The sequence below is a fragment of the Parasteatoda tepidariorum genome, chromosome 8, assembly GCF_043381705.1.
Source record: "Parasteatoda tepidariorum isolate YZ-2023 chromosome 8, CAS_Ptep_4.0, whole genome shotgun sequence".
NCBI lineage: Eukaryota > Metazoa > Arthropoda > Arachnida > Araneae > Theridiidae > Parasteatoda > Parasteatoda tepidariorum.
In genome coordinates, this window is record NC_092211.1 from 4268510 (window position 1) to 4280664 (window position 12155).

The window sequence follows — 12155 nt, forward strand, 5'->3', positions numbered from 1 at the left end:
AATCTAAAAAAAAAATTACTTTTGTTTTTTATTTCAACTACCATTGATTTTAAAATATTTAGTCTCATAGTAATGTTATAGAAGCATAACTATGAACAAAACGTGATATACATGGGTTTAGATGTGCCGTTTGTGTTGCTCCTTCAGTTTACCTGATCAAACAAACCAAAAACTATTTCATTATTAAAAAGACTTTGCAATAAACGACGTTTTTTAATTATATATCTTATTTTTTGATTTTCTTCAAAAAAGTTTCTACATTTTAAAATTTTTTTAGAAAATGACTTAATTAAAATTATTATTTTTCTCATTTTATCTTGTAAAAATTGACCCACTGTTGGGTGATTTCAAATTTGCCACGTTTGTTTTATTTTGCTTAACGATAACTTATTTGAATGTCACGATGATATAAATCAATGAATAAAGTGTGGAACCAGGTTGGCTCATGGGATAGAGCCTCCCAGTGAGCGATTCTCTGGACGAATTCCGGCTTGCACCGACCCCAGTACTGACGTAAATAAACCTCAGTGGTAGGTAGACAGATCATAGGTCCCCTTGACATCAAGCGAACCGTGTTTTTTCTCTTCATGTAACGCGGGTTAGTTCCATCGGAAACTCTTCCATGAAGGATCCTAATTCTTGATTCACAAGTTCTCTGGATTGGGTTCAAAATTACAAGGAGTTGAACATCAGTAGTTGTAAACCCAAATTTGGGTCAGCTGTTCAACGACGGTTATCTCAGTCATTTCTTTTAGTTATGTAACAGATATCAAATTATTATAATTTTTTTTTGACGTGTAAACAATTTAGGAAAATAATTTCACATCCAATAATTTAAAAACAAATTTTTATATAACGTTAACACATATACAGTGCAAAACACTTGAGTATAATTTTTAAAAATAAAATCTACAATCAAAAATAAAAGGAAGGGGGGAACATCATTTTTTATGAACCAGAGTCTCTCTCAATTGTGTGTAATAATAAATTTTAATTAAATCTCACATCTGGGGAGAACAATTATATCCAATTAATAATCCTTATTAAAATAAACTACAATACATTGAATAAATTCTATGCAGGGTTGCCATTCTCTTAGTTATAATTGGCTTGAACATACTTAAAATAAATAATGCTATACTAAATGCAAAATATCCAATAGATGGCGCCACTTTTAAAAGCCTGTTATTTTAGGTGATTTCCCTGTGGAGTGGCAACCTTGCTTTTCTTATAAAACTTGAAGAACAAACCTTAAAAAGCACACATCAAGTGAAACACATAAGAAAGCTTTACCACCTTGTATAATTTCAGGTAAAAATTTAATTATATTTGTCACCTTTTCAACGTAACAATTGATTGTTTTGTTTAAATCTTTTTATTTTTTAAACCTTTCATTTTACATAGCAGTTTATTTTATGTGAAATTTTTCTTAAATGAGGGTTTTCTCATATAAATTTCTTAAAATATCTTTTCGTAAAAAACTTTCTCTTCTTGGTTGTTTATTGCACTTCCTGATTTTCTTCATTTATTTTTTACTTAACTAAAAATTTAATTGGCTTTTCTAGGTCCCTCTGGTTTTGCTCCCTCCCAGCTGCTGGTCATTAAATATTTCAAGTACACTTTTTTTTTTTAAAACAGACGAAAAAATCTGTCTCACTCAGGAAATGAGACAATTTGATCGTCAATAATGAAAATGATTCCAGCGATGGAAATCAACAGATGGTTTAAAAGTTATAGAAGAACCAGCCTTCTTGTTTATCCCTAACAAAAATTGGAGAAACATTGCTACACAGAAGGACTTTTTTAAGCTCTCTCTCTCTTTAATTCAGGATTGCCACTTCATTCTGGAAACAAACTATATTTATTAGTTTTAATTGCTGGAAAAACGGCTGAACATACTTAAATAATACTATAGTAAACGAAATAGTTTAGTATAGCTGAAATATTATCCTTCAATATACCTTGGATTTGAGGGGTCACCATTTTTTAAAAGACAAAAATAAGAAACTATGTTCCCTGTATTTTCCCAGTTTGTAAAGGAAAAAAAAATCGAAATTCCCTGTTATTTTAGATGATTTTTTTTAAATTCCCAGGTTTTCCTTGTGGAGTGGCAACCATGTAATTATAATATGAATTGCAGGTGATATAAATTTTGTATTTTGTTAAATATATTACATTTATACCTACTTTTTCGCTTCTTATAGTCTTCGCTTTAACCGAGTTTTTCGGTTATCCGGGCGAATCGTGGTTCACATTAACTCGGATAATCGAGACTCTACTGCAATTCTTTCTTCCACGTCTTTGACTTTAAATATGATTATTCGATATATATATATATCAAATCCTTATAAGTTTCGCTCCTTTATACCTACCCATTTAAAAAAAACAACCTCATTTAAGGAAATCACTTGGAAAAATGCTTGCATAAAATAAATTCAAACTGATATGTAAATATTTCAATGTTTATATCCAATTAATAATCCATGGGTTACTTAATATTTTTATGATTTTATTAAAATAAAATGCTAATAAAAAGAATACTATACATTGAATAAATTTTATGCATTTATAAAACACAGTCAAATGCCGTTTTAACGAATTCCTAGGGACCGTAGCAGTCCCTAAGCCACAATTTGTTGTACTGATATAGCAACTTTCAACATGAACCAAAATTATTTTGCGTCATTGGGATACTTCGCATGATCGCATTTAATTACAGTTTATTGGTACTCTCCACATGTGGAAAATATCACTTACTTATGAGATGACATTTTTTCTTCTTTACAAATGATTTTGAACCAGTAGAAATTGCGATCCAAAAAATGATGCACACATTCAAACAACTGAATTACGCTTTTCAGAAAGAGCCACATGTCAAACATGAACGGGGTTTCGGTCCCTTTTTAAATATCTTTTTATTTTGAAGAAGCAAAAATATATGAGTACTTTTGAAGAATGGAAAAGTGTTTCGAGAGAAAATGGTTGCTCATCTTCAATAAATTAGATTTTCGGTATTTTTTAATTCATTCGGAAATTCGGTATTAGTACTCAGCACAATATTTCTATGTCATTCTTTCTTTATACTATTCTCCACTATTGTTATGATTTGATATTTTGTGTTTATTGCAGATTAAAATTTTATAAAAAAAGTGGTATTCTTTCCTGCTATATCACCTTATTACGTAGCGTTTTATAAAGAACATTTTAAGAAAAACACATTAAAAACGGTAATTCACTTAACCATTTCAAATTATTACCTAACAGCAAAAATTTTATATTTACTTCTATAATTAGCTGCATAATTGGAAATATCGGTATTTTTAATTCATTTTGTTTCTATAGAGATTCATTTTGTAACACTGAAATTTTTGCTATTTCGAATTTCGTATAAAACGGACTGAATTAGTTCTCAGCATAACATATAATTAAAATGATCAAAAACGATTTGTCAGCACATTTCATACGGCCAGAAAAGGGGTAATGTTTTTTCATCAATAAATAAATAATTTATTGTTTTCATCATTTGAAAGCATTTACTCGTAACATTCTTGGGGATTCAGGAAAATAATCGTTACATTGAAATGTTCGCTATTTCGTATAAAACGGGATTTGACTGTATTACATTAGTATTTCCCATTGAATTGAAAATGTTTTTTTTATTATAATTACATTATTTGACGAGAGTATCAACTGTCTGTGTATTTAGAAAAGAAGTGATAGAGTGACTAGAAATAGGATTTAAATAACAGGATTCCCCCCCCCCTTTTATTCAAACAACAACCCATATTGGGCTAACTATACTAGTTTCAACTTAGAGAAGGAACATACTTAAATAATGCTATAAGTAAATGATATACAGCTCAGTATGGTTGGAATATCGGCCTTATAATATCCCATAGATTATGCTTTGAGTCATCACCATTTCTTAAAAGACAAAAGTACTTTCCCAGTTTCTAAAGAAAGAACCAAAATTCCCTGTGGAGTTGCAAACCCTGAATGAGCCCCCCAAAAAAAACAGATTTTAACAAAAACACAACATGTTTAAAAACAATAGAATATTTCTCACGCATGGTTAGAAAGAGGTGAGTTTCAAATGCTGAAAACAAATTAATATTTTTGAAACTTTATGGTTCACCTTTTGGATGTAGTCTCTCCCCCGCAATATACAGTCCCTGGTAAAATTATTAGACGCACTGTTGTTTTTTAATAATAACATGCTTTGCACGAGTTTGTATGCAATACTCTTATGTTTAAACATACACATACCCTCCAACTACTACGGAATTTCCGTAGTTTCAGAAATCTTCTTTTCAGACGGTAGCAAAATTAATGTCTTAATATTTAAAAAAAAATTATTTTAGCGTAACTTGTCCACTATTACTTATAAAAGTGCAGGCCATATGGCTAGATTCTTAAGTTTTGATAAAAGCTTTATGAGAGATCCATTTGCTTTAAAAATTTCTACTTTGGTTCGCTACCACTAGAAAGAATTATTTTCAAAATCTTCATAAGTTGGAGGGTATGCATACATGTCATGCGTTTTTATTCGAGAGATTTTTTATATACTTCCCATTTGTATTTATTTTCAACCTATTTGCACTACAATGTTAATCATTTGATATACAAACCGGTTTGAGTCACGTACGTCAGTTGCACACTGTGTTTGTTTCCTAGTTTTATTCTACACACCCTAGCAGCAAAATAAGGAGGATCCTCATCGGGGCCCATAGTCACGCATCTCGGCTCCACGAGGGTTCAATACTTTTTAAACACGGGCCCCGTATAGAATTGTCCGATTCACCCGATACTTTAACTGCCACTTTACAACCCATATCAGCTTTATATAGAATGTTCAGACTCACCCGATATTTTATAATCATTACTCAGCCAACACAAGCCCTATATAGGTCGACACTGCATAGGACCCATATGAAAAAATCTAGACATCCCAATATGGGTCCCTCGGAGCACGTTCATAGTGAGCCCAAGATATAATTGTGAATAAACAATCAATTGGGACATTTTCCTCCTGGGTAAGCTGAAGTAACATTTTCCAAAAGATTTAAAGGGTTTCTGAAGAGCCCAAAACAAAAGATGCGTCAGTGAGTCTAATAATTTAGCCAGGAAATTTGTATCTAAAGTATTGTTTTTATTAATTAAGTAAAACATTACAAAATTTCAAATAAATTTTTCTGTGACAACAATTTTATAATTTGTGTAAAGATATCTACAAATACAGGGTTGCCACTCAAATCTGGAAGAAAAAAAAATTCCCTGTACATATTATATACAATATATTAAGAGGAAAAACGGAATTACTGTGCTCTTGTGTGAGCTATAGTGGGCTCATATATATATATATTATGATGATGTCAGCTATATATATTATTATTACACTAGTTTTAATTGCTGAAAAAGTGAGAGAAAAAAAAAAGGAACAGCTGAACGTACTTAAATAATGTTATAATTAAATGAAATAGTTTAGTATAGCTGAAATATCATCCTTCAATATACCATAGCTTTGAGTGGTCACCATTTTATAAAAGATGAAATTAAGAAACATAATTTCCCGCATTGAAAAGAAAATAAATCAAAGTTATTTCGGGTCATTTTCAAATTCTTTTCCAGGTTTTCCCTGTAGACTGGCAACTTTGTATAGGGTCCTCTAGAGTAGGGATGCACAACCTATGGCCCGCAGACCACATGCGGCCCGCCAACTGTCGTGCACGCCCTCAGGAATTTTTCAACAATTTGGTTTTAGCTTAAACATTATAAATTTACTTTAATTAAAATTTATAACCCCCTCAATATTCATGTATGTATAATAAATACATGCATCATATATATATATATATATTTGATAAATTAATTATCGTGAAAAATGGAGAAAATTTTTTTAAAAAAAGTAATAGTTTCTTTAGGTTTAAATAAACTCAATGAATTAAAAGTATTTAATTTTCTGCAAATATATGTTATTAAGTTAACTGATATTTAGTGCTCAGAACGTTAATGTCTAGATTATCATATTTGCTGCTAACATGACTAAATATGAGCCCTTCTGTGTAAATGACCCTTCACCCAAAAAGACTGTGCATCCCCTACTCTAGAGTATCATTAAAATAAAACATATTCTGTGTAAAGATAGAAAATATGAAAGCCACTCAAATCTTCAATTCCCTCTGTACATATCATACACACAAGAACTTTTATGTAAGGACTAACTGCTGGAAACATATACTTAAAACAATAAAATGAACTAAAATATCAACAAGAAAATAAGAAACAAAATTCCCTGCAGGAGTGGCAACCCTGAAATGCGAAAGCTTAACATGGGGGCCTCGAAGAAGAGGTTTTACGGCAGTTGACGACAACAGGCTCTCACTCCTGTCTCTAAATTCTGGCAGCCGTTCGAAGTGTCCGGGTGCGGTCCGTCCACTATTTGGTCGCAATAAAACAGATTCTCAGGTTTGAGGAAGGTGAGGGCGCTGGTCAGAGAGCAAAGACCGGGACCCGTCAACAGCCAGCAACCGGACACGTCCAAGAATTCCAACATCTTCAAAACACCCGCTTCGAAAAGGCACCTGAAATTGGAAAGAGTAACACAATGGATTATCTCTCCCGAGTCAACATTTTTGGATGGTAACCATCCTTAATTCTATCAAGAACCATTGTATTTTTGGATGGTAACCGACCATCATCCCGACGTAGGAATGTAGACCGAATGATGATGGTCCGACATAAGAAAAGCAACTCGTTTAGATGGTATATTTCTGAGAATCAACAAGAATTACCATAACGGATTGTTCATCCATGAGAATCAAACTTCTTTCGATGGTCAACCGTCATAGTATTAATGTATCATTTCCCATCATGGAATGATGGAAGTTTGTCAGTATATAAAAAACCACGAATGAATTACGGAAAAAGTCGTATGACGGTCACCCTAAAATGACGTCGAACCGTATTGAAGCGCACCGAAGCCGTCGAAACCTTTCGACGGGACTGTCAAGAATTTTGACTCGGGCTGCTCTACTTCCGGTTAAAAAGTATACAGCTGCTTAATACAGCTTATTCTATGAGGAGATATTTTGAAACAGACAATTTAGTTTTTAATAAAAAAAAAAATTCTGTCATTTCTGAAAATTTCATTATGTTAGCCTATTTTTCGAGCAGCGAGATTAAGTTCATTTTACAAATTATCATTGAGGTTTAAATTTCGAAGTTGGTATAGTGGTGATAAGGTAAGAAGTGTTTTATAACAATTCTTCTTTTAAACACAAACAATAAATTAGGAAATAAAAAGACGTCTACAAGAAATACTTAAATAACACTGATCACTTTGTGAGCCAAATGGCTTCAAAACACACTAAAAACAGTAACCCGGAAGTATAGGCAGTCTAGAGCTTGCAGCGCTCCATAGTGTAGAAAACACCATCCCTATCTTTCAAAAAGAGCCTTAATAAAAACATATTTTTCAAAAATCAGCCTTAATAAAAATATGTTTTTCAAAAACAGTATTAATAAAAATATATTTTTCAAAAATAGCCTTAATAAAAACTTTACTTTTGGTAAGCAAGGGTCCTAAAATTAAATCTAAAAAGAAAACTTAAAATATTTATAAAATACTTTTTCCTTTAAAATAAAAACAAATTTGAATATAAAAGCTACACATTTTTTTATGTCAAGCTGACAGCTTTACAACAAATTTTAATGCATAAATTTTAAAATAATTTTTCTCTTATATTAATAATATGGTTACCTGAATTTCAAACCAAAATCTTTTACAAATATCAATAATGCAATGAAATAGAACTAAATATAGGGTAATTCAGTATGAATAGAGCTATTACAAACAGCTATAACACTTAATGAAAAATAATTTATTGATAAGAATAACATGGAATGGACATTTCTTTACGTAAAGTTTATAATCTTTTATTTATCTATTCGTAATGGCTCAGGGGATAGAGTGCTCGCCTCCCAAAGAGCTCTGCCGGGTTCGAAACATGATCGATATGAATTACACATGCACACCGATCACAGTGCTGAAGTAAAATGCCCTCAGTGGTAGACGGATCATGGGTCACAGTTCCCTTGTCTCCGGGCTAACAGTGGAAGGTTCTCGTGGTTTCCCTCTCCATGTAACCCAAATGCGGATTAGTTTAATCAAAAAAGTCCTCAACAAAGGCAAAATTACTCTCAGTACTTGCTGCAGGAGTTCCCTTGCTTTCTAGATTGGGTTCACAATTAATAAGCTACGTAGTTGAACAGTAGTAGTCGTAAACCAAAAAAATTGGGTCGGCTGTCCAACGACGGTTATAAAATAAAATCTTTCTGTAACTGACCATTCATTAAATTCTCTTTATTTCTACCCAAGCATGGAAATAAACTTTGCACTGGTTTCAAATACTCCTTAACCAGCTTGATTAAGAAATAATTGACAATTTTCTATTCGTAACAAATTTAAATAGATTCTGTTGTTGCGATCATCTGCTTGATTAATAAACACAATTACAGTTATTACACCCACTTCTTAAGTAAACATATTTATCTTCATAGTTTCTGGAGAAAATTAAAAATATAATGAAGCTCTAAAAGCTATGCATTATCTGATTAAGTTTTAATGACTTAGGATAATTAAGAGATATTAATATTGACTATTAAATTGTTATAATAATCAAATAGTTCAATTACTTGCATAAATTAAATAATATTTAAGGTTAACAAATAATACATTACAGAAAAAAAACTTGCTGAACTGAATAAAATAATTGCAAAAAAATTGATTGAAAGCTGCATATTTTTGTATATAACAAAAAATCTAATGTTTATAGATACTTAAAATCGTTATAATAAACAAATAATTCAACTACCAGTATAAATGAAATAATATTAACAAATAATGTATTACCAGAAGTAACTTACACACTGAATAAAATAAATAAATGGAGAAAAAAAATAATAAATTTAAAGCTGAGTGTAGAAAAAGAGAAGATATATATTCTTGTTTATGATATATACTTTGTATAAGATATATATTCTTGTATACGAGATACATAGTCTTGTATAAGATAGATATTTTTGTACATGATATATATTCTTGCATAAGACATATATCAGGGTGCGTAGAAATATTATTCAACACAAAATAAGCACCTTTTAAGCACTTTTCAAGAACTCAAATAATATCCTTAAGCACTTCAAAAAAATTTCAGAATTAGGCAGGGTTGGAAGGTTTTTGACAACTGACAGTTTTATCTTGTTTTAACCGTCATGCCAAAAAAAAAATCATGAAAGTTTGAATAATGTAAAACGAGCGTCATTTTCATAAGCAATGGACTGTCATTACGTCAAAATAAATTGGGTTTGAATTAATTGTGAAAACGTGTTGAATAAAACAATGTGAACTGTGTTTTTTTTGCATAATTTGTAGCGAAAATCAACATGGTAAAGGAAAACTCTCATTTTGAAAAGGGAAAATTAAGCACTTTTTAAAAACGCTACGCACCCTGTATATTCTTGTATATATTATGCATAGTCTTGTATAGAACAAAGTGAAAAATTAACATTACAAAGCAGAAAAATAAGTGGAATTACCTCAATCCTTCATCCGTAATTTCACAGCAACCCGAAATACTCAAAAACTTGAGAGACTTTGTCTCTCTTCTTCTCTTCTGAGAGGAAGAAGTGAAGAAAGTGGCCGTCGTCTTACGAACGCTGCTCGCACCCGGCTGCTGCATGTAGTAGGGACAGTTCAGAGACAGCTTTGCCAGGTGACACATGAAACCGTCTCTCTGCCAGCAACAAGAGCTGCTGCAAAAGTCAATTTTGAGGCAACTTGCCGTCTCTTCAATCTCACAACAGCAGTTGTTGTTTGCCTGTAGACAGTCCCTCAGGTAGATCTCCCTCAGGTGATGGGAGCCATCCGGGAGATCGGGTGGTAAGACGGCCATGCAGTCGGCCAGCCAGAAAAGACCCAGGTCTGTTACGTTTTTACATCCTGACATGTTGAGGTGCTGTAAGTTTAAGCAACTCGAATATTCCTTTAACCTGAAACAGTATGTATTGACTGTAAAATTGCTAGACTATTATGAATGCCTAATTAGTTACATAGGGTGGTATGAATGACCTGCAGGGTGCATAGACAGATTTTTCAACAAAAAATAAGCACCTTTTAATTACTTTTTAAGAACTCAAAAGATATTTTTAATCACTTTAAAAAAAAATTATAATTAGGATCTGCAGTGATAAAAATTATTTTTTTCTATCGTTCTTAATTTACAAACATAAAATCAATGATATTCAAAAGCTTCACATAATCATGATAAAATAACTAATATCTGATAAATATTGCGATGAAAATTGTGAAAATCATGCATTTCTTGTAATTTAGAACGACAATCGACATGGCAAAAAAAATCCCTCTTGAAAAGATAGTAAATTAAGCACTTTTTACAAACCCCGAATAAAAAAAAGCACCTTAAGGGCTTTTAAAAAAGTTAATTAAAAAATAAGCACCTTTAAGCACTTTTAAAAAAGGCTACGCACCCTGACTTGTAAGATCCTGTTATACTAATTTAGGTACTTAATGTATGTACACGCTGGCCACTCAAATCTATAATTCTCTGTACATTAATCATATTAGCATTCATAGAAAGATTATGAGATTTTTTGGTTCGATTTCACAGGGTGGAAAATGAAGCCTAAAATTGAGAATATTTTGCAAAATACAGTAGAGTTGCACATTAGAGTGGAAGAATCTCACCGAATCCAGCTCATTATACGCACAGGCGGACCCGCAAGTATTTCATCAAACGATTAAAATGATTGGCCCTTTCGTCCGCTATGCACTGATGGTACGTTGAAATGGATTGTGGTTGAATGAATCGTGAAAACGTTGAATAGAACAATGTGAAAAACACGCTTTTGTATAATAATAGACGAAAATCGACATGGAAAAGAAAAAAAAATCTCACTTTTGATAAGAGAACATTAAGCATTATATCTGTACAATCACAAGTATTATCTCCATTATTTTAAATTAATTTTTAATTCCCCGTATTTTCCAGGTTTTTTTCCTGTGGAGCGGCAACCCTGAATTGACAGGTACCCACTTGCGTCTGAAAAAATTTCTAAACTATTATTAATGCTTAACTAATTATGTATGGTGGTATAAGATCCTACTATACTAATTTATGTACTTAGTAATTGTTACATTATCACATCCTGACACGTTAAGATGCTGTAAATTTTAGCAACTCGAATATTTCATATTTCTTTTACAATATTACAAGGAGCGTAGACAGATTTTTTAACAAAAAAATAAGCACCTTTTAAGCACTCAAATATTTTTAATCACTTTTCAGAAAGAAAAACAACATAATTAGGATACGTGCAGTAACCCTGAATAAAAAAAAGAAGCCTTTTTTAAAAACGCAACGCATCATGTATTATGGATGCTTCATTAAGTATGTATGCTGGTATCAATCAATTAGGGTGGTATTCATTACTTGTATAGCACAGGGTTGCCACTCAAACCTGGAGGAAGAAAAAATTCCCTGTGTTTCTCCTGTACATATATTATACACAGGGTTGGCAAGGTTTAGGACAGAATGGATTAATCCACAGTTTAAACCGTCCTGTCCAAAACCCCTTTGTCCAAAACTGTCCAAAACCCTTTTACTCAAATTACGTCACAATTTTATCAGAAAAATATTTAAGAGGTAAAATAAACATAGAACTAATAACATATTGATAATTAAGTATACTAGAGAATATTTGTTTTTAAAAGTATAATGTTTTATTGATATTGTTTGACTCTTCATCTTAAACAAAGGAAGATTAATCAGTAATCAAGTTCAATTGGTCCTCTCATTTAATAGTACATAACTGAAGTTTGGCATTGCCATACAAATTAAAATATTAGGGACTAAGTGCTTGGTTCGTCATAAACAGGTTTATTTATCTATAGTACTATTCAAGAATACTTTTTTTTCATTCATGGTCAATTCTTTTAGCATAGTGGTGATACATCACCAGTGTCAGTAACTGAAACTGATGTTATGCCCTTCAAAACTGTTAATACATTTTTCAGTTATTTTGTATTTTCAATTTAAACTAATATATTTATATTTAAAAACAATTTTTTTTAAAAT

General features: G+C 31.6%; 1 protein-coding gene across 1 annotated transcript in view; it reads right to left on the bottom strand.

Moving 5' to 3' along the window:
* Window positions 1-830: 830 nt before the first annotated feature.
* The window catches only part of LOC107456421 (F-box/LRR-repeat protein 5), a gene marked incomplete in the record, with an annotated part of 48655 nt that continues 37330 nt past the window's right edge, over window positions 831-12155 (bottom strand). The window contains 2 exon segments of the mRNA XM_043053868.2: window positions 831-6581; window positions 9598-10050. Coding sequence (XP_042909802.1) covers window positions 6353-6581; window positions 9598-10050 — 682 coding nt within the window.